Source organism: Mesoplodon bidens, assembly GCF_964165515.1.
Source record: "Mesoplodon bidens genome assembly, chromosome: 1".
NCBI classification, from domain to species: Eukaryota; Metazoa; Chordata; class Mammalia; order Artiodactyla; family Ziphiidae; genus Mesoplodon; species Mesoplodon bidens.
In genome coordinates, this window is record NC_138176.1 from 73,561,039 (window position 1) to 73,585,969 (window position 24,931).

General features: G+C 36.4%; 1 protein-coding gene across 4 annotated transcripts in view; it reads right to left on the reverse strand.

Moving 5' to 3' along the window:
- Positions 1-24,931, reverse strand: part of TBCK (TBC1 domain containing kinase) — a 237,684-nt gene that overhangs the window by 123,837 nt on the left and 88,916 nt on the right. For all 4 annotated transcript variants that reach the window (XM_081226529.1, XM_081226526.1, XM_081226527.1 and 1 more), the window contains exon 20: positions 21,723-21,808. In XM_081226529.1, the coding sequence (XP_081082655.1) occupies positions 21,723-21,808 (86 nt within the window). The remainder of the gene's footprint in view (positions 1-21,722; positions 21,809-24,931) is intronic.

Sequence of the window (24,931 nt, forward strand, 5' to 3'; positions counted from 1 at the left end):
TTAACAAACCTTAAAGGTAAGCCTTGAAAAGATCAAACTGTTTCAAAGTTACCTAGCTGCATCTCAAAAAAAAGCTCAAGAATATTTACAAGAACATATAAATATCCAATAACCAACAAGGTAAAATTCACAATGACTGAAATTCAGTAAAAAAATCAGTAGTGCAAAGTAGCAGAAAAAAAATGATCATAATGAGGAGAAAAATCATTCAATCAAAATGGACAAAGAACTAACATAAATGTTTGTAATAGCAGGCAAGGATGTCAAAATGCTTTTTATATCTGTATACATATGTTCAAAAATCTAACAAATGATTGAACACGTTAAGTAGAGACATAGTAGATCTAAAAAAGAACCAAAAAAGCCTCTCTAAAGATGAAAAATACAATGTTTGAGTCAAAAAATACACTGAATAGGATTAAGAGCAGATCAGACACTGCAGAAGAAAAGATAAGTAAGCCTGAAAATACAGCAATAGAAACTACCCAAAATGAAACAGAGAGGGGGAATAAAGAAAAACAAAACATGTCCTATGCATCAGTGAGCAACTTCAACCAGCTGAATATATATGTTATTGGAGACTGCAAAAGACAGAGAGAAGATGAGAGGGGTCAGAAAAAATATTTGAAGAAATAATAGCTGAACATTTTCCAAAAGTAATGAAAACTATAATCTGATAGAGTAAATAATCTCAAGAACCTGAAGCATGTGAAACATGAAGAAAGCTATACCAAGGTACATCATAATCAGATTTCTCAAAAAATCTTACACCATAGCCAGAGAAAAAAGACACACTATGTAAAAGCATCAGTGAAAGGAATGTTTTCTTGTCAAAAACAGGGCACAAAAAATGACAGTGGAACAACATTTTTCAAGTAATAATAATAAAAAAAACTATCAACTTAGAATTGTATGTCCAGCAAAAATACCTTTCAAAGAGAAAGGTAAAATAAAGACACTCACACAAACAGAAACTGAAAGAATTCATCAGCAGCAATCCTGCACTATAAGAAATGCTGAAGTCAGTCCTTCAGGCAGAAGGAAAATGATACCACATGGAAATCTGGACCTATACAGAAGAATGAAGAGATTCAGGATTATAAAAATGTAGTTAAATATAAAAAACTTTTATTTAAAAAAATCTTTAAAAATAAGTGACTCTCGGGAGTTCCCTGGCAGTCCAGTGATTAGGATGTCACGCTTTCACTGCCAAGGGCCTGGGTTCAATCCCTGGCTGGGGAACGAAGACCCCACAAGCTGCGTGGCACAGCCAAAAAAAAAAAAAAAAAAAGTGACTCTCTAAAGCAAAACTAATAATTTATGTGGAGCTTATAATATATGTAGAAATAAAAGGTAGGACAACAATAATACAAATGCCAGGAGGGTAAAATGGAGGTATATGTTGTAAAGTATTTATACTAAATGTGAAGTGGTATAATACTACTTAAAAGCAGTTTATAATAAGTTAAAGAATTCTAGTATAAACCAGAATTTCTTAACCTCAAAACTATTCACATTTTGCGTTGGACAACTCTTTCAAGAGGGAGGTGTAGTTTGCATTTTAAGATTTTTGTAGCAACCCAGCCTCTGTACTAGATGCCAGTAGCACTTGCTCAGTTTTGTCAAAAATGTCTCAGACTATGCCAAAAAATCCTGTGGGAGGCAAAACTGCCCCTGGTTGAGGACCACTGTGTAAATCTTAAAGAAACCAATAAGAAAACAACAAAGAGTTATAGCTAGTGTCTCAACAAAGGAGATAAAATAGAATCACAAAAAATATATCCAGCAAATCTGAAGAAGGCAGATAAAAAGGAAAAAGAATACAAAGAACTGATAGGACAAATAGAATAAAAATAACAAATTGGTAGGTTTAAAGGCAGCCATAGCAATAATCACGACAGAAGTCAATGGTTCTTGTGATGGTTAATTTTATGTGTAAACTTTACTGACACAGGTGCCCAGACACTTAGTTAAAAATTATTCCGGATGTGTCTTTAAGGGTGTTTCTGGATGAGATCAACATGAAAATCAGTAGACTTCGTAAGGCAGACTGCCCTCCCTAATGTGAGTGGGCCTCATGGAATTTGTTGGAGGTCTGAATAGAACAGAAGGTAGAGTAAGGGAGAATTCACTCTATGCCTGATAGGATAAGCAGTGAAGAAAGCATAGTTCTAGCTTCTAAGGCTCTTACAGTTCATTAAGAGCAGTAGCTATTCATTAAATATTCTCTCAATCCACTCCAATTAGGTTCTAGCCTTCACCTCACCACCAGAACTGCTCTTCTCTTGGTCATCAAAGGTCTCCATGTTTCTAAATCTAATGGTCAATTCTCATTCTCAGTCTTTACCAATCAGCAGGCTTTGACATAATTTACTATTCTCACTTCCTCTAACCGCCTGCCCCCAACCTTAACTTGGCTTCCAAGAAACCACATTCATCTAGTTTTCTGACTGCTCCTTCTCCATCTCTTTTGTTGGTTCCTATTTATCTCCCTGACTTAAGTATTGGCATGCCCTATATTCAGTGCTTAGAATTTTTTTCTCTTCTATTTTCTCCAAATGATGTGAGGACTTATATCTACAGCTCTATCCCAGACCTCTCTCCTGAAATCCAAACTGGTATGTACAAATGCCTACTTGACATTTCCACTTGTATATCTGATAGATATGCATATCATGTTCCAAACGAAGCTCCTGACACTGCTTCCAAAATCTGTGCCTCCAAGTATAGTCTTCCAAATCTTCGTTAAGACTGATCCTATTCTTCCAGTTGCTCAGGTAAAGAAAACTGTGGAATCATTCTTATCTCCTCTTTCTTCCACATTGTACATTTGTCACCAGCAGACCTGCCAGTTCTACCTTCAAAATATATCCAGAATACGAAAACTTCTCACCACTTCTACTGCTAATTTCCTGATTCAAGCCACCATCATCTCTTGCCTAGATTATTACAACAGCCCATGACTAGTCTTCTAGATTCCATCCTTGCCCCTCCTTGGATTTTTCTTACCATAGCAGGCAGAATGATCCTGTTAAAATGTTTAGATAAGAACATGTAGCTTTCAGTGGCTTTCCACTATCGACAATAAAAGCTAAAATGTTTAGATAAGAACATGTAGCTTTCAGAGGCTTTCCACTACCGACAATAAAAGCTAAAGTCCTAACTATGATCTATAACAGCGGTCCCCAACCCTCTTGGCACCAGGGACCAGTTTCATGGAAGACAATTTTTCCACGGATGGCGGCGGGAGGGGAGGAATGGTTCAGGCGGTAATGTGAGCCGTGATGGGGAGTGGCAGAATGCAGCTTCGCTTGCTTGCTTGCCTGCCCGCCGCTCACCTCCTGCTGTGCGGCCCGGTTCCCAACAGGCCGGGACCAGGACAGGTCCGCGGCCAGGGGGTTGGGGACCCCTGATCTATAAGACTTTGTGTAATCTGGCCCTTCAATTACCTCTTTGACCTTCATCTCCTTGTTCACTGTGCTCCCGTCACACTGATCTCTTGTCTCCTGGCTGCTCCTTTGACATCCCTGGAATGCTTACACCTCAGGGCTGTAGCTCTTGCTGCTCTTGCTGTTGCTTCTGTTTGGACTGCTCTTTCCCTCAATTCATGAAGGCATTTATTCAGAAGTCACCTTTTCTGTGAGGCTTTACCTTACTGAAATATTCAATCCCTCCTTCACCTGAGCACTTAACCTCCATGTCCCTGATTTAGCTGTTTTTTGTTTTTTCTTCAGTACTTATCACTACCTAACATATCACAAAGTATATTTATCTTTATTGTCTGCCCCCCACTAAAATATAAGTTGAATGAGGGCAGAGATTTCTGTCTTTTTTTTTTTTTCCACTTATGTAACCAGGGCCTAGGAAAATGTCTGGTACATAATAGGCACTCAAATATTTGTTGAAAGAATGAAATATATAATAAAGATATTTGAAAGGGACAGATTAAAAGATTAAATAGTCACAAGATTACACAATTTATTTAGAAGTTTTCAATACATATGAAATAAAGAGAAAATCAGTTAATCTTCCTTGGGGTGTGTGTGTGTGTGTGTGTGTGTGTGTGTATCCTTCATATTAAATGTGGCAAGTATGGAAAAAACATTAAACTTGAAATGTTGAACTATATACCTATACTTTGACAACAATTATGAAAACAGTTATTAGAAATAAGCAAAATCAAGCATATTCTAATAAATATTTGAAAAGTATAATTCAAGTTGAATAAATTTCTTTAAAATATAACAACTCCTAGGTTCTCACCAGCACCAGTCACTGCTTACCAACTAAAGTCAAGTAAATAAATATGTAATATACTCTGTGAGACTGTAATGCCTGTTATTTATTCCTTCTATTATTTCTCCCTATTAAAATTTTAACTGATATTTTCATCTTAAATAATTTCTTAGCATATTACTATATCTTCATAATACAGTCTGATACAAAGAAGACAGCAAAATAAGATAATTTTGAATACTAGGGTAGTTTAGATTTTAATTTAAAAAATAACAAATAATGAAATGTTTTCTTACAAATATGAAAAATATATAAAATTAGTCTTATTAAGTTAGAGATATTATTAGCTACTTCCCGATTTAAAGTTGGAAACAAACCCAGTGAAAAGAAATCATACATTCATACATTCTGTTTTCTCCAGATCATGAAATTATATGTTCTTGAATTAGCCTAGTGCTAGTCTGCTGAAAGAGTCAGCTGAGTAAATACTGCCCCCTAGCAATAATCAAGAAAGTATAGTGTTATTAACCATTTCATGAAGTCTTTCTATATGGTCTGGTAATGTCAAAGTTAGAAACATCAATAGGAAAAAAAAAGGCAGGGGCTCATTAACTTGATTTTCAAGAGCAGAAAATTAAGGTTCAAAAACTTACAAATGTATAAAAATGAAAAAGATTAAAAAAGGAAATATTTCTTATAATATAAACTAGGTGAATCTTTTGTCAAATGGATTTATTTACAAACATGTGTTCTCTCTCTCTAATATACATAGTAATAATAAAAATTAATACAAAAGGGAGTCCCTTCTAATTGACTTTCTTAATCTATTTTTTTAAGAACATATTTTCTGTTTATCTCAAGTCAAAAGCATTTTTATATTTAAGTTACTGTAAGCCACCCCTGTAAAATGCATGTTGACCATTAGATGGATGCCTTGCAATGATTCTCTGCCTTAGAAAAATGTACATCTAGCCATTCAAGTAAAGGATGCTTGAAAAACAGCAGGTTTTCAAAGCAGTAGACTATCATATATTTTCTTGAAACTTTGAAACTCTCGTTTTGTCATCTGGTAGCTACATATCTCTTTGAAACTTTGGGATTATTGTGAAGATTAGTTAATGGCTCTAAAACACCTGGCAGAAGATGTGGCATATATCACATATCAGCATAGGAAGTACAATTATAATTCTTAATAACAGCCCAGAAGTTTCTACAAGAGGAAAGTATTTCAACAACCCAAAATTCTGAGTTAACCTCATGAAGCCATCTAACAGAAGCTGCACACGTTTTGGAACCAGGAGATAGGAGTGGAAGGTAAAGAGAAGAGAATCCTGAGCACTGGGAACTGTACATGATGTTTCACAGCTAGAGGTAGACTCAATTAATGCAAGGCACAGACGAAGAAGGCTAAAGTATTTCTAGTCCTGCTGGCTCTCAGAATCAATATTCCTCAATCCCATGTCAACTACTCTGAGTTCACAAAATTTCAAAAATTCTTACATAAAATCTTTTCCCTCAACTTTTCAAATTCTACAAGATCCTTTATTTTGTCTATATCTGCCTCACTATTGCCTTCTTAATCACATTTAAAATAACATGACTTGATATGAAGGAAAATTCTTGAAAATCAAGAATATGTCCCATAAAACATTTGTATTGTTCCACTGTGTTACTGATTTTCAAAAGACTGTTAGCTTTTTCAACAATGAACAAAGATGACGGCTTACGTTAAACCAGGATAAATTCGGTGGAATGGGAAACGGTTTCACATAAATAAAAAAACTACATAATACAGGCAACAGTGGTAATAAATAGCTCTCCTTATTTAACAGTACTCCTGGTCTCCTATCTTCTTAGAATCTTGGGGAAACATTTGCAAGTACAAAACCTGCTTTCATAACCAGCAACAAGGGGACAAAAGTCAGGAGGTGAGAATTATAAATCTATATGATAACAGTGATTTACAGAGCAACTCTTTAGAATATTTTAAATAGAAAAAAGTTATATTCTGATATTTTTGTGAACCAGTAACCCTGAAACAAAAGATTATCTGTTTCTAATCTTTATCTTAATAAAGCAGCCAATAAATACTGCATTCTTATAGATAAAACAAAGTAGTATAGAACACAGTGCCTGGCACATTAATGACTGTATTGAATCTATAAGACTATGTACCACCTTCTGGGAGACGGAAAAGTACCTTAAAAATCAAGCAATAAAAAAGGTGAAAATTTAAAATGAAGTGGCAATCTCACCAAATCTGACAAACAAGAAAGTCTTTATTGTTGTTAGTATCAAATTTCCTCCAGCAAAGTGTTTGTTAACTAATGCAGCAAAATAATATATCCATTATAGCTTGTAATATAATGCTTTTTTAAATGTAAATCATATTAACATAAACAAAGAAACAGTGCAACATGAACAGATTCTAATAAGTAAAACAAGAACACCGATAATGGTTAACCCCTTAATACTAACTATGTATTATCTCATTCAATCATGACAATAATCCTAAGAGGTAAGATTTATTATAATCAACATTAAGAGGACCATGGATAAGAAAAACTAAGTTAAGTGTTTAGCTAGTAAATTGAAGAGTCCGGATGAGAACCCTGCCCCATTTGACACCAGTGTCTGAGTGCTCACCCAAATTGTGGTCACAGACTTCTAGGGATCTTCAAGACCCTTCAGGGGCACCAAACTTCAAAGCTATTTTTATAACAATACTGAGATGTTTTTGCTCTTTTTTTACTATGTTAACATTTGAGCTAATGGTGCAAAAACCACTGGTGAATAAAACTGCTGGCACCTCATCACAAATCAACGTAGTGGCACTAAAGTATAGAAGTCATATTCTTGTGAAGGAGTAAAAATTATTAATTTTGTTAAATATCTTTTAAAATGTTCCATGAGACAAAATGGGAAGTATGCATAAAGTACTTGCACTGTGTACTGAAGTAAAAGGTTGTCTTGAGAGGGAGCTACAAGATGGTGGAAGAGTAAGACGTGGAGATCACCTTCCTCCCCACAAATACATCAGAAATGTATCTACATGTGGAACAACTCCTACAGAACACCTACTGAATGCTGGCAGAAGACCTCAGACCTCCCAAAAGGCAAGAAACTCCCCAGGTACCTGGGTAGGGCAAAAGAAAAAAGAAAAAACAGAGAAAACAATAGGGACGGGACCTGCCCCAGTGGGAGGGAGCTGTGAAGAAGGAAAGGTTTCCACACACCAGGAAGCCCCTTCTCGGGCAGAGACTGCGGGTGGCAGAGGGGGAGCTTCGGGGCCATGGAGGAGAGCGCAGCCACAGGGGTGCGGAGGGCAAAGCGGAGAGATTCCCACACAGAGGATCGGTGCCGACCAGCACTCACCAGCCCGAGAGGCTTGTCTGCTCAGCTGCCAGGGCGGGCGGGGCTGGGAGCTGAGGCTCGGGCTTCGAAGGTCGGATCCCAGGGAGAGGACTGGGGTTGGCTGCGTGAACACAGCCTGAAGGAGGCTAGCGCGTCACGTCTAGCTGGGAGGGAGTCCGGGAAAAAGTCTGGAGCTGCCGAAGAGGCAACAGACTTTTTCGTGCCTCTTTGTTTCCTGGTGCACAAGGAGAGGGGATTCAGAGTGCCGCTTAAAGGAGTTCCAGAGGCGGGCGCGAGCTCCGACTATCAGCGCGGACCCAGAGATGGGCATGAGATGCTAAGGCTGCTGCTGCCGCCACCAAGGAGCCTGTGTGCAAGCACAGGTCGCTATCCACACCTCTCCTCCCGGGAGGCTGTGCAGCCCGTCACTGCCAGGGTCCCGGGATCCAGGGACAACTTCCGGAAGAACGCACGGCGCGCCTCAGGCTGGTGCAACGTCACGCCAGCCTCTGCCGCCACAGGTTCGCCCCGCACTCCATACCCCTCCATCCCCCCGGCCTGAGTGAACCAGAGCCCCCAAATCAGCTGCTCCTCTAACCCCATCCTGTCTGGGTGGAAACAGATGCCCTCAGGCGACCTGCATGTAGAGGCAGGGCCAAATCCAAAACTGAACCCCGGGAGCTGAGAGAACAAAGAAGAGAAAGGGAAATCTCCCCCAGCAGCCTCAGGAGCAGCGGATTAAATCTCCACAATCAACTTGATGTAGCCTGCATCTGTGGAATACCTGAATAGACAATGAATCATCCCAAATTGAGGAGGTGGACTTTGGGAGCGATGATATATATATATTTTTCCCTTTTTCTATTTTTGTGAGTGTGTATGTGTATGCTTCTGTGTGTGATTTTGTCTGTATAGCTTTGCTTTTACCATTTGTCCTAGGGTTCTGTGTCCTTTTTCTTTATTACTTAAAATATTTTTTTAATAATAATTTTTTATTTTAATAACTTTATTTTATTTTATCTTTTTTTTTCTTTCTTTCTTTTTTTTCCCTCCCTTTTATTCTGAACTGTGTAGATGACAGGCTCTTGGTGCTCCAGCCAGGCATCAGAGCTGTGCCTCTGAGGTAGGAGAGCCAAGTTCAGGACACTGGTCCACAAGAGACCTCCCAGCTCCACGTACTACCAAACAGCAAAAATCTCCCAGAGATCTCCATCTCAAGCCCAACATCCAGCTCCACTCAACGACGAGCAAGCTACAGTGCAGGACACCCTAGGCCAAACAACTAGAAAGACAGGAACAAAACCCCATCCATTAGCAGAGAGGCTGCCTAAAATCATAATAAGGCCACAGGGCTTCCCTGGTGGCGCAGTGGTTGAGAGTCCACCTGCCGATGCAGGGGAAACGGGTTCGTGCCCCAGTCTGGGAGGATCCCACATGCCGCAGAGCGGCTGGGCCCATGAGCCATGGCCGCTGGGCCTGCGCGTCCGGAGCCTGTGCTCCGCAATGGGAGAGGCCACGACAGTGAGAGGCCCGCATACCGCAAAAAAAAACCAAAACAAAACATAATAAGGCCACAGACCCCCCAAAACATACCACCAGACGTGGACCTGCCTACCAGAAAGACAAGATCCAGCCTCATCCACCAGAACACAGGCACTACTCCCCTCCACCAGGAAGCCTACACAACACACTGAACCAACCTTAGCCACTGGGGACAGACACCAAAAACAACGGGAACTACAAACCTGCAGCCTGAGAAAAGGAGACCACAAACACACTAAGTTAATCAAAATGAGAAGACAGAGAAACACACAGCAGACGAAGGAGCAAGGCAAAAAACACCAGACCTAACAAATGAAGAGGAAACAGGCAGTTTACCTGAAAAATAATTCAGAATAATGATAGTAAAGATGATGCAAAATCTTGGAAACAGAATGGAAAAAATACAAGAAACATTTAACAAGGACCTAGAAGAATTAAAGAGTAAACAAACAGTGATGAACAACACAATAAATGAAATTAAAAATTCTCTAGAAGGGATCAATAGCAGAATAACTGAGGCAGAGGAGCAGATAAGTGACCTGGAAGATAAAATAGTGGAAATGACTACTGCAGAGCAGAATAAAGTAAAAAGAATGAAAACAATTGAGGACAGTCTCAGAAACCTCTGGGACAACATTAAACGCACCAACGTTCGAATTATAGGGGTCGCAGAAGAACAGAAAAAGAAAGGGACTGAGAAAATATTTGAAAAGATTGTAGTTGAAAACTTCCCTAATATGGGAAAGGAAATAGTTAATGAAGTCCAGGAAGAGCAGAGAGTCCCATACAGGATAAATCCAAGGAGAAACACGCAAAGACACATATTAATCAAACTCAAAAATTAAACACAAAGAAAAAATATTAAAAGCAGCAAGGGAAAAACAACAAATAACACACAAGGGAATCCCCATAAGCTTAACAGCTTATCTTTCAGCAGAAACTCTGCAAGCCAGAAGGGAGTGGCAGGACATATTTAAAGAGATGAAGGAGAAAAACCTACAACCAAGACTACTCTACTCAGCAAGGATCTCATTCAGATTTGACAGAGAAATTAAAACTTTTACAGACAAGCAAAGGCTAAAAGAATTCAGCACCACCAAACCAGCTTTACAACAAATGCTAAAGGAACTTCTCTAGGCAGGATACACAAGACAAGGAAAAGACCTACAGTAACAAACCCAAAACAATTAAGAAAATGGTAATAGGAACATACATATCGATAATTACCTTAAATGTAAAGGGATTAACTGCTCCCACCAAAAGACACAGACTGGCTGAATGGATATGAAAACAAGACCAGTACATGTGCTGTCTACAACACACCCACTTCAGACCTAGGGACACATAGAGACTGAAAGTGAGGGGATGGAAAAAGATATTCCATGCAAATGGAAATCAAAAGAAACCTGGAGTAGCAATTCTCACATCAGACAAAGTAGACTGTAAAACAAAGACTATCACAAGAGACAAGGAAGGACACTACATAATGATCAAGGGATCAATCCAAGAAGAAGATATAACAATTGTAAATATTTATGCACCCAACATAGGAGCACCTCAATACGTAAGGCAAATACTAACAGCCATAATAGGGGAAATCGACAGTAACACAATCATAGAAGGGGACTTTAACACCCCACTTTCGCCAGTGAGCAGATCATTCAAAATTAAAATAAATAAGGAAACACAAGCTTTAAATGATACATTAAACAAGATAGACTTAATTGATATTTGTAGGACATTCCAACCAAAAGCAACAGAATACACTTTCTTCTCCAGTGCTCATGGAACATTCTCCAGGATATATCATATCTTGGGTCACAAATCAAGCCTTGGTAATTTTAAGAAAACTGAAATCGTATCAAGCATCTTTTCTGACCACAATGCTATGAGACTAGATATCAATTACAGGAAAAAAATCTGTAAAAAATACAAACACATGGAGGCTAAACAATACTCTACTTAATAACTAAGACATCACTGAAGAAATCAAAGAGGGAATCAAAAAATACCTAGAAACAAATGACAATGAAAACACGATGACCCAAAACCTATGGGATGCAGCAAAAGCAGCTTGAAGAGGGAATTCTATAGCAATAAAATCCTACCTTAAGAAACAAGAAACATCTCAAATCAACAACCTAACCCTGCACCTAAAGCAATTAGAGAAAGAAGAACAAAAAAACCCCAAAGTTAGCAGAAGGAAAGAAATCATAAAGATCAGATCAGTAATAAATGAAAAGGAAATGAAGGAAAAAATAGCAAAGATCAATAAAACTAAAAGCTGGTTCCTTGAGAAGATAAACAAAAGTGATAAACCATTAGCCAGATTCATCAAGAGAAAAAGGGGGAAGACTCAAATCAATAGAATTAGAAATGAAAAAGGAGAAGTAACAACTGACACTGCAGAAATACAAAGGATCATGAGAGATTACTACAAGCAACTATATGCCAATAAAATGAACAACCTAGAAGAAATGGACAAATTCTTAGAAATGTATAACCTTCTGAGACTGAACCAGGAAGAAACAAAATATAAACAGACCAATCACAAGCACCGAATTGAAACTGTGATTAAAAATCTTCCAACAAACAAAAGCCCAGGACCAGATGGCTTCACAAGCGAATTCTATCAAACATATAGAGAAGAGCTAACACCTATTCTTTGCAAACTCTTCCAAAATATAGCAGAGGGAGGAACACTCCTAAACACATTCTATAAGGCCACCATCACCCTGATACCAAAACCAAACAAAGATGTCACAAAGAAAGAAAACTACAGGCCAATATCACTGTTGAACATAGATGCAAAAATCCTCAACAAAATACAAGCAAACAGAATTCAACAGCACATTAAAAGGATCATACACCATGATCAAGTGGGGTTTATTCCAGGAATGCAAGGATTCTTCAATATACGCAAATCAATCAACGTGATACACCATATTAACAAATTGAAGGAGAAAAACCATATGATCATCACAATCAATGCAGAGAAATCTTTCGACAAAATTCAACACCCATTTATGATAAAAACCCTGCAGAAAGTAGACATAGAGGGAACTTTCCTCAACATAATAAAGGCTATAAATGACAAACCCACAGCCAACATCATTCTCAATGGTGAAAACTGAAACCATTTCCACTAAGATCAGGAACAAGACAAGGTTGCCCACTCTCACCACTCTTATTCAACATAGTTTTGGAAGTTTTAGCCACAGCAATCAGAGAAGAAAAAGAAATAAAAGGAATCCAAATCGGAAAAGAAGAAGTAAAGCTGTCACTGTTTGCAGGTGACATGATACTATACATAGAGACTCATAAAGATGCTACCAGAAAACTACTAGAGCTAATCAATGAATTTGGTAAAGTAGAAAGATACAAAATTAATGCACAGAAATCTCTGGCATTCCTGTACACTAATGATGAAAACACTGAAAGTGAAATTAAGAAAACACTCCCATTTACCACTGCTACAAAAAGAATAAAATATCTAGGAATAAATCTACCTAAGGAGAGAAGAGACCTGTATGCAGAAAATTATAAGACACTGATGAAAGAAATTAAAGATGATACAAACAGATAGAGAGATATACTATGTTCTTGGATTGGAAGAATCAACATTGTGAAAATGACTCTACTACCCAAAGCAATCTACAGGTTCAATGCAATCCGTATCAAACTACCACTGGCATTTTTCACAGAACTAGAACAAAAAATTGCACAATTTGTATGGAAACACAAAAGACCCCAAATAGCCAAAGCAATCTTTTTTTTTTTTTTTTTTTTTTGTGGTACGCGGCCTCTCACTGTCGCGGCCTCTCCCATTGCGGAGCACAGGCTCCGGACGTGCAGGCCCAGCGGCCATGGCTCACGGGCCCAGCCGCTCCGCGTCATGTGGGATCCTCCCGGACCGGGGCACGAACCCGCGTCCCCTGCATCGGCAGGCCAACTCCCAACCACTGCGCCACCAGGGAAGCCCCCAAAGCAATCTTGAGAATGAAAAATGGAGCTGGAGGAATCAGGCTCCCTGACTTCAGACTATACTACAAAGCTACAGTAATCAAGACAGTATGGTACTGGCACAAAAACAGAAATATAGGGGCTTCCCTGGTGGCTCAGTGGTTGAGAGTCCGCCTGCCAATGCTGGGGACACGGGTTCATGCCCTGGTCTGGGAAGATCCCACATGCCGCGGAGCGGCTGGGCCCGTAAGCCATGGCTGCTGAGCCTGCGCATCCAGAGCCTAAAAAAAAAAACTAAAAAAAAAACCAGAAATATAGATCAATGGAACAGGATAGAAAGCCCAGAGATAAACCCACGCACATATGATCACCTTATCTTTGATAAAGGAGGCAAGAATATACAGTGGAGAAAAACAGCCTCTTCAATAAGTGGTGCTGGGAAATCTGGACAGGTACATGTAAAAGTATGAAATTAGAACACTCCCTAACACCATACCCAAAAATAAACTCAAAGTGGGTTAAAGACCTAAATGTAAGGCCAGACACTATCAAACTCTTAGAGGATAACATAGGCAGAACACTCTATGACATAAATCACAGCAAGATCCTTTTTGACCCACCTCCTAGAGAAATGGAAATAAAAACAAAAATAAACAAATGGGACCTAATGAAACTTCAAAGCTTTTGCACAGCAAAGGAAACAATAAATAGACCAAAAGACAACCCTCAGAATGTGAGAAAATATTTGCAAATGAAGCAACTGACAAAGGATTAATCTCCAAAATTTACAAGCAGCTCATGCAGCTCAATATCAAAAAAACTAAAAACCCAGTCCAAAAATGGGCAGAAGACCTAAACAGACATTTCTCCAAAGAAGATATACAGATTGCCAACAAACACATGAAAGACTGCTCAACATCATCAATGTTTAGAGAAATGGAAATCAAAACTACATTGAGATATCATCTCACACCAGTGAGAATGGCCATCATCAAAAAATCTCCAAACAATAAATGCTGGAGAGGGTGTGGAGAAAAGGGAACATTCTTGCACTGTTGGTGGCAATGTAAATTGATACAGACACTATGGAGAACAGTATGGAGGTTCCTTAAAAAACTACAAATAGAACTACCATACGACCCAGCAATCCCACTACTGGGCATATACCCTGAGAAAACCATAATTCAAAAAGAGTCATGTAACACAATGTTCATTGCAGCTCTATTTACAATAGCCAGGACATGGAAGCAACCTAAGTGTGCATCAACAGATGAATGGATAAAGAAGATGTGGCACATATATACAATGGAATATTACTCAGCCATAAAAGGAAACAAAATTTAGTTATTTGTAGTGAGGTGGATGGACGTAGATTCTGACATAAAGAGTGAAGTAAGTCAGAAAAAGAAATACTGTATGCTAACACACACATATGGATTCTAAAAAGAAAAAAAATGGTTATGAAGAACCTAGGGGCAGGACAGGAACAAAGATGCAGACGTAGAGAATGGACTTGAGGACACAGGAGGGGGAAGGGTAAGCTGGGACGAAGTAAGAGAGTGGACTTATATATACTATCAAATGTAACACAGATAGCTAGTGGGAAGCAGCCGCATAGCACAGGGAGATCAGCTTGGTGCTTTGTGACCACCTAGAGGGGTGGGATAGGGAGGGTGCGAGGGAGATGCAAGAGGGAGGGGATATGGGGATATATGTATATGTATAGCTGATTCACTGTTATACAGCAGAAACTAACACACCGTTGTAAAGCAATTATACTCCAATAAAGATGTTTAAAAAAAATCTGTTGCTTAGTGTAAAAAAAAAAAAAAGATTGTCTTGAGAAAAAAGCACTTGGGCAATCATTTCAGCTATGAGTGAATGTAGGTGTTTTTTTCAAGACATGCCATTTTTTACTTGTAAGAATGACATAAGAACAATAATTTTTTTCAGGCTTGGATATCTGGCAGATATTTCTCCAAAATGCAGTGAACCTTTCACTTCAAGAAACAACTCTAGCTGTCAGGTGAAGATTAGAATTTTGGAAAACTTGTATTTGCCACTGTTAGCTTGCCAGCTTCTCAATACTTAATGACTTTTTGGATGAGATCAGTGGTGGTATTAACTAATGTGATTTTTTTGATATTGTATAATAAAATGTCTCATAGTCGAAAGATCTGCATAATTCAGTGCACCAGTATTTTCTAAATGACCAATGCACAACCTTACAAAATCATGTATGGGTAAAAGAGCCATTCAAAGCGCAAGACAGATTGATGGACTTGAATATAAAAGGATCTGAAAAGTTCATTGATATAGTTTTAGACTGTACATTGCAATTAAGCTTTAAGAAACTACCACTGTCTGAAAAGGTCCTTTGCCATTACATGCCCGTGTAGGGCCATCAGATTTTCTTCACGTACTTCAACTAAAACAAGGTATTACAACCGGATTGAATTTAGAAGCAGGTATGAGAATCTAACTTTCCTCTATTAAGTAGAAATTGCAAAAATATAAAACAATACCACTCCTCCATTATTTTTTGTTAGTTTTGGAAAATAATTATTTTTCAGAAAAATGTTATTTTGTTAACATGCAATGGTTTTATTATTGTCATTTTTAAATAAATAAATACATAATTTTTTAAATGTCTCAGTAAATACTAAGAGATATAAACCCACATAAAAACTCTTTGGGATACTTGATAATTTTTAAAAACGTGAATGGGTCCTAAGACTGATCAAAAAGTTTGAGAACTGCTGCATCATACCATATATCCTTCTTTTTTCTTTAAAAAAAAAAATAAAGTATAGATGATTTACAACATTGTGTTAGTTTTAGATGTACAGGACAGTGATTCAGGTTTGTTTTCTATGTCTGTGAGTCTATTTCTGTTCTGTATATAGATTCATTTATATTATTTTTTAGATTCCACATATAAGTGGTATCATATAGTATTTGTCTTTGTCTGACTTATTTCACTAAGCATATACTTCCTTTTACTTGTCTCTCAACCAGTAAAAGGATACATTAGATTGAAGACAGAGTGAGGATTTACTAAAGGGGGAAACTTGCTGGACACGTAACTTGTATGTATGTGTTCTTAGCAAGAAGATACCAAAATATTACTTTGTCATTGCCTATGGAATTAATAAGTCTTTGGCTTCTGAGATATGAGTCCTTTCTGAAAGGTAATTAAGCTCTATTGTAAGAAAGAGAGCTCAGTAAGCCTTTTGTATTCAAGGGCTTTAAAGAACCCAAGGTCAGTAGAATGGGGTTAGGACTAAAGTCAGGGAAAACAGCAATAGCTAGACAAAGGACACATCCTGGCACTCCACAGATGGATTAGAACAGGTTAGTGGGGACTCTTGTTATGGGAGACTCTAAACAGGGTGCAACTTCCTAATTTACCCTGTAACCACACTTGATAAAAATCTAAAAAGCTCACTGTCACTAATCTCCTCTTTAGATTAAAACCTAAAATTTCTTTATGTAACAATAACAACATGAAGGCCAGGAATGAATGAAGGAACAAATGAACAAACAAAACAAACAAATAAATACATAAATATTTCTGAGAAATCCTTTCACATTTTTGGTTAGTACAAACTCAGCTCAATATAAATTTTAAAAATGACAGTGATAAACTTTTAGGGGGGGAGAAAATCAGTAGTAGTATAAGCATCGATTAAGACTGTAGTTAAATGACAATGGTTTTGCCAGCATACTTGCTTATCACTGAATTTGTTAGCTTTATCTTTAGCAGACAGTAGGTTCAAGAGGCACATATAGTACTGAGATACAGCCCTTATCATTTCTCTTACTGGCCACCGGACAACTTTTCATAATTTGCAGGTTGAATGCTCTTTATAGCATTTCAGAAAAATAGTTTCCTTAAGAATGAAGGAGCTTACTTTCCTGTTCTCATTTCAAAGGCCTGGTATGTTTTCAGAAGCAGAACATATACCAAGACAGAAATGATAAAAATCACTCTGGCCCCAATTTTGCCAAATACACATTACTCACCCTATTTATATGTAAATCGCATAACTACCATGATATATATAATCTAAGCATCACATCAGTGCACAATATTCCTAACTATTCAAGCTTCAGCAGTACTCAGTATTCAGAGTTCTGTGACCCACAGCAAATGGAAAGGAGCCAGAAATCACAATCTTTCCTGCAATAGGAGTCTGCATTTTAATGATGGAAGATTAATGAGGGCTTACTTTGATAGAATTAGTTATTGAGCAGGAAACTCAGTTTGGGATCTCATTACCAAAGTGTCCACATTTGTCCTTGATGAATCCTAGCCTGTATTGTTGTTGGAGGTGCAGAAAGTCACCTAAGCAATCATCTTTTTTTTTTTTTTTAACATCTTTACTGGAGTATAATTGCTTTACAATGGCGTGTTAGTTTCTGCTGTATAACATAAGCAATCATCTTAAAGGTAGAACACTGAAGGCAATAATTCGGGAAAAAAAAAGAAAGCAAGACTGCACATACAAACTAATGACACGTAACTAAAAATATGTGATTATTAATAGGATAAGAAAAATGTTAGAAAAATTCTCCATTTCATCATACCTCTCCCACCACTATTCATTGTCAATAATCTCTACGTTAAAAACATCAAATCTGTTTGCAAAATTAAATTTAAAAATAGTCTCAACATTTTCATGTTATCTCCAAACTTGAGCAACAGGCCAACAAAACACACACAAAATATCAAGATTTCAAAAAACAAAAAACAATCTTCCTATTAACATTTTTACTGTGTTAAATATCTGTCCTTTTGCCCTTTCTCTGTGACAAAAGAATAGTCAGAGAAAAGGGAATTTCCTCCAGGTTAAGATATATTCTCTTTCCCCTAACTTCTCTTTTATTAACTCTAGGACTCTCAATAGTGATAGAAGTGTTCCCTAGAGGATGTTTGGAAATACATGTAGAGTCATTTTTCAGAAATAACGTGTAGGCATTTTATTGTCACAACGATTAGGGGATTATTATAGACAATCAGTGGCTGGAGGCCAGGGATGCTCAGTATTTGCCACATACTGGACATTCTCAACCCACAAGGAATTGTCCCCCACCCCATGTGACTTATGAATGTCTCATAAAACTAATCACACTATATATATGAATCAATATTACTTTCTCATTACTAGTATTGAAGCTTTTACAAGAAGTTATACAAAAATACCCCAGTAATTATAGGAGAGGGTCATAATGGAGAGGGAAGCTAAATAGAATAAAGATATTATATCAAAATTATTGAATTATTAAATAATTAACTCACCTTATATAGCAGCACATTTAACAAACACTAAAGTACCCTCCACTCAGATTTAACAAACATTAACTAACATTTTGTCACAAATGCTTTGAAAAAATTTTAAAACAAAATAGTACATTATAGATTCCAATATAATGGAAAGCCCCTTTCTACCATTCCTCAATTCTAATTCTCTCTTCTTTAAATATTATGTTTTGTACTTTCTATAACTTCTGTAAGAATTCCTTCCTAGATGGAAATTATAAATCCGACATTCCATATGTATGTCTTCTAGGCAAGCTAGAACTTATTTTTATGTATGGTGTGAGGTTGGCTTTGATTCCCACCTCCCTCCATATAGTTATCCAATTGCATCAGGGCCATTTATTGAATAATCTCTTCAAATTGACTTATAGAGCCATTTCTGTCATATACCAAATTCCATATCCGGATGGGTTTATTTTGTGCTTTCTGTTTTACTAGTTTATATTAATATCACTGTATTAGTTTTTTTGGGGTTAATATTTGCCTCATATTTTTTTAATCTCCATTTTGACCAATATCCTTAAATTTTTACATTTGTCTCATAAACAGCATATAGATGGATTTTTTAAAATATCTAAAAATTTCCTTTATTAGGTAATCTACTTAGCCTACCCTCTTTCTGTGTTTTCTCTATGTTTTTAAAGGGGTGGATGACTTCCCTTTGTTCCACACTCCCCCATTCCATTTAAAAATTATACATTTTCTTTCTATTCTTTTAGTGAGTACCATTAAAATTTTAATATGCATTCCTGTACTTCTACATTTCTTGTGAGCAGAGACATAACTGCCTTTTATTCTGCAGTATAGTTTCAACGATGTTTGTATAAAAATAGCCTTGGTAAACAGAGATAGAGTCTCTTTTTGCAGCAACAGACAGGTTTTCTTATAGCCTCAGAAGAAAAAGATAGCCCCTCTCTCTCTCTCTCTCTCTCTTTCTTTCTTTCTCTCTCCAGAGTAAAGGGAAGATATGTCTACTATCCATTAAAAAAAAAAATCAAGTTCCCTAAACTCGGAGTTCCTCTCCTATAACGCAATCCACTGCATTATGCAGGTATCATTTGGACCCTCTGTGTTGTCTCTATGGGATTTGGAAGCAAGGGAAATCAAGACAAATATGCTAATGCTCATGCTGCTTGCTGTGTTGTGAGTGAGAAAGTCCTTTGTCTCTGACACAGGAGTCTTGGATTTTCTGCCAATATCCAGTAACAGGCTCATTTATTAGCTTTGGAGTAGGGTATAATCAAATCCCAGATCTGAAAGGATGCCTGACTTGATGTCTAAATATAAAGAGCATATTTACTTTCCCCTCAAATGATACAAAATCATTAGAACACTTTTAAGTTGAAATCCCACTGACTGTTACCTTTCATGTTATTGTTATCTAGAATTTTACTTCCATCATGCTATTAGCCTTTCCCAAATTGATTTTACATATAAATATTTAATAGTCATTTTTTAATTAGATTGCAAACTTGTGAGGATTAGAGGAGTGCTTAAAGAGGGTTAGAGCAGTGCTTAGTGCACAGTAAGCGCTTAATATATGTCCACATTATTTTTTAACAATGTTTTTTGCTTGCCTCTTCTCATATACCATACACTTTCAGAGTTTAATTTTTCTGATTAAGCAAAGATAAGTTATTTTTCCATATGTGATTTTTAATACTATGTTCATGAGTATGTCTAAGGATTTTATCAGACTATCTTTATAATTCCATACATATTTTTCTACATAAATGATTCTTCTCAATCTAAAACTCTGACTAAAGCAGTGTAGTTTTCTGTTTAGTCACTGAGCACAATTAGGTGCTTTCAAGGGAATTTGTAAAAAAGAATTATCCTTTTTTTAAAGTATTTTTTTCCCTCAGAAACCTAAAACAATTACCAACTCAGCAATCAGTTCCTTTATAATTTCTTCAACTCTAGCCATAAGATTTAATCTAATATTGTCTTATGCCATATCTCACATTTATAATGTGAAGCAGGAAAGGTAGGGTTATGTACAAATGAATACTTAATATGATAATATATATACTGGTTAATTTTTTACAAAATTTTCTATCTCTATACATAATTATAGGGTTTGATCTTATTTTATTTGTTTTATAATATGTATATATATATTTTGGAGCCCTCATTGAGCAAGCCATGTACTCAAATGAAAGGTATTTCTCCATAGGCTTAGAAGCAAATACCACTGTAAATATGAAGGATGGCTACTTTAGGCCTGACAATGACATCACAGAATTACAGTGCAACACACAGAGCAATGAACTAGAATTAGTACACCTATGTTTTAGTCTCTGTTCTCCCACTGGAAGATGAACCAGACTAGGGGCAGAGGGCTGTCAAATGACATAAGTTAAAGTTTTATGTTCTGAGACTATTTAGTTTTGTTACCTTCTCAAACAATAAATTTCTTATCTATTAATGCTGAAATTACTTGCTTCATACACCTTACAGATTTGTCTTGAGAATCAAATGAAATGTTTGTGAAAGTATTTTTAAACTTCAAAGCACCCTGCAAGTATTTATACTGTAAGTGTTACTGTTAACACTTTAAATGCATTAGTACAGTGTTAATATAAACATTTTTCACCCCTAGTCTTACCATCAACATATGGGTTTCTGGATATAAGCCTTAAGAGGAAAGGTATGATCAGGAAGCAAAGAAGGTTAAGATGGAATAAGGAGACTGCTATCTCAAAAAGGTTCTTTTTTGTTTTGTTTTGTTTTACAAAGTCCTATGATACTGTACTCCAAGTGTCTTTTAAAAGAGGTTTGAGTCCGTGTCACATACTACATGTGAGTAATAGGTTAAGCTATACCTTGGCTAACCTTTGACAGTCAACTCTGACTTTTGGTTTGATAAGGAACCCAAGAAGCTAATGAAGTAAGCCAAAATCTGGCAAAGTTTCCAAGGTAATGTATCAAGCAAAACACAGAAGCAGCTACTTAAGAATTTACTAAGTTCAAATTTCCTACTTCTTCAAAAACAGGCCTGAATATCAAAAAATCCAAGTGAAAACTGCTAACATCACAGTTTGATACAACACTCACACTACCCGGTTTTTAAAAATAATTTGATAGTATCAAGAAAAATAAGATACTTCCCCTTTACTTAAAGTGAGAATATGGAAGGTAACCACACAAACTTTATAACAAAAGACTATAATTAGTAGCAGGAACTTGTTTAGATACATGGACTTCTTAGGACAACAAAACTTTAAAAACAGTACTTTGTTGTGCTGCCGATTTCTGCTTTATTTTTTTTTACCTCATTTCTATTAATGAAACAAGTACTTACATCTGGAATAAATCCAATTTCATTGAGATGATTGCTTAGCTCTGGATCATGGAATGCAATCATCTGAGAGAATACAGTCAGATACTCTGAAATGACAATAAAGTTTAAGACAATCACTTTTTTTTTACATAGTATTTCAAATAAAGACATTAAATCCACATAAATTACAGTTTCACTTACATTTTGAATGAGATTTGGTTTCTCCATGAAGAGAACATACTTTATTAATTTTCCATTTTGTTACTACTTCAAACATGGCTAATCATTAAACAAACAAAGCTTTTCATTAAAAGCTATGCCACAACTTATTTTCTACCTTCAGAGATGTCACTTCATTTCCTGAATCACAAATTATTCACATGATGAATGATTTTTTCCTATTAAATTCAACAAAATCATTTTGTCTAGTGATATTAAATCTGTCTTGCATTTATTAATTGTTCAGAAAGTGTAACAGATACTTAAATAAGGAACAACACAGTCACAAATAGAATAATTACACCTGAAATTTGTTACATATACAGATATATGCATTTGTTCCAGTAGAGTGAAGACCCAGGACAGATCCTAAGGCCCAGGGAACTTCTGGGTTTAATTAACTTTTCTTTAACTTCTTTTTTCCTCCTTCCAATTAGCAATCGTATGTTTATAGTCCTAATTTACCTAGAAGCCAGAGGTATGCAACATCAACAATCATAAGCATTCAACTTTATGTTGATGAAATCATATAGTTATTAACTTTAAAAAGCACACTTCATTTTAAACTAGAAAATCATGCCTCAGGCAATTGTCCAAGGCTATGCTCCAGTTTATTAAATATCTTTCTTATCTGAGCCTGATAAAAGATAATTACTATGTAGGATTACATGGCTAATTAAGGATCTACTGAAGAAACCTAATCCATCATGAAAACATTTTCTTTGTATTCTGCCAAACACTTACGGTTAGATTTATATATGTGTTATAACTGCATACATATATATATACACACACACATACATATATAAATATACACAAATATATATGTATATATATATATAAAATACACACATAAATATGTATATACACTTATTTTGTATATTATTATATACCATATATGTAAATATAAATTATAAGGCTGGCAAAAGTTTTGGTTGCTCAGGATAAGCTCTGGAATGAGATACAGTATGGTTTGTTACATTCAGAAAAATTTCTTTAAGGGGGAGATATGACAGAACTGATGATATCAGCACTATGCCAAATTTCAAGTTATTTCAAAAATGAATTTAAAAGTTCCTTAGAGCAAATAAAAAAGAACTGAAATGCATATGTCCTTTGATTTATAAACCAACCTGAGAGAATTTAAGAGGACCTACAGAAAAACAGCCTGGTAGTCAAAATAAAACAAAAGATCCCACGGATATTACTGCTGACTCTTTTAAAATATTCATAAAATACTCTAATTGTGATTTATAATAATGAAGATTTGCATCTAGAGCTATAATAACCCCCAAAACAGTATTTTCTAACTGATAGGTGACCTATGTAAGGGTAAATGTTATTCTTAAAAAAAACCCAAGGTATTTATGAAATTTCCTCTTAAACTTCAAGTGAGGTTTAATGTACTTTTGCACACAATCATGTCTTATATAAATTTCTGTTTTACTGAAACTTTATACTTTTTAATTTTTTGCAATGAGAAATAAAATGAAAATAGTCTTTTTCCCTTCTAATCCCACCATATTAAAAATTCTTATTCCTCTCCTATAGTTTTTTTTATTTATCATATACTTTTAAATGACAATTCTCAAAGAATTCAGTGTAAGGATTTTATATGACACTATCATATTTCTGTGCAGCTGTTTATAAATAAGCTATCTGTTTTCACAAAATTTTTCATAAAAGAGATACAGAGATGAAATTTTATTAAGTCCCACACATGGATATCCTTATTTTTTCCTTTTCGACCAGTCTTTCTGCTTTCATTCTCTTAGCAGGGGTAAGGAGAAGATGAAGGATAATGGGCAACAGATTTAAAGCAAAAGGTGTCCTCTGCTCACAAACCAAAAATGGCATTCTCAATTCTGTAACTATTTGTAATTTTCTATCAGGCTGCTAGCTTATTCTGAAGATGGAACTATAGATAAATATGCAGAGAGTCATAAATCTCTTGTCAACTAAAATGTGCCCAAATTAAATCATTTGGTGACATAAGACTCACGGCACTCAAAAAAAGTCAGCTATTTTACTGCAAATGAACCCCAATTAGATTATTTCCCATTATGAAGTTTGACAGCTATAAAATTTGGCTTACTGTCTAAAGCCACAAGAATAAGCACCAACCTTTATGTCTAAATGGGAAGAGGGGATTTCAAAAGAAGAGAAAGGAAAGAGAAAGTTAATTTTTAGGGCTATATTTGTGAATCATTTTATGTTTTGCTCACATACCCTGCTCTAGTAAAAAAAAAATCTACAAGCAGCTTACTTAATAGACCTTGGAAGATTTCTAGTAATGGTAGAACATTTTCTGTCTCAGGAAATATCTCCTTAGTCACATGATGCAAGACATTTTTGAAAATGCTCAATGTATTTCCTACTACCTTTCAATATCCTATCATTAAAGTCATCCATGACAAAGATGTGCATTAAACTGTAAATATGCAATGTACTGTTTTACCAAATATATAACCCTTAGAGTGAAGTTGCATACTCTCCTTCTCTCTTTGCTACTGTTGGATGAGAAAGGAGATTTATATTATATTCCCATCTGACTACTGGACTTCAGACTTTGATGCCTGTCTTCCTTTCTCCCCCTTAAAGACTTATTGAATGTCTGTGTGTAGTGGGACCATACATCCTAGTTTACCTGGGAGAGTCCCAGTTGCCAATGGTAGACTCAGTGTCTGGTGCATTTAGTGCCCCTTCAACCCTCAAAAATATCACTATTTAGGGCCTCCCTGGTGGCGCAGTGGTTGAGAGTCCGCCTGCCGATGCAGGGGACACGGATTCGTGCCCCGGTCCGGGAAGATCCCACATGCCGCAGAGCAGCTGGGCCCGTGAGCCATGGCCGCTGAGCCTGCGCGTCCGGAGCCTGTGCTCCGCAACGGGAGAGGCCACAACAGTGAGAGGCCCGCGTACCGCAAAAAAAAAAAAAAAAAAAAAAAAAAATCACTATTTAGTTATATATTCATCCTAGCTATGTGTGGCACTACATTAAATGCTAGGGACAT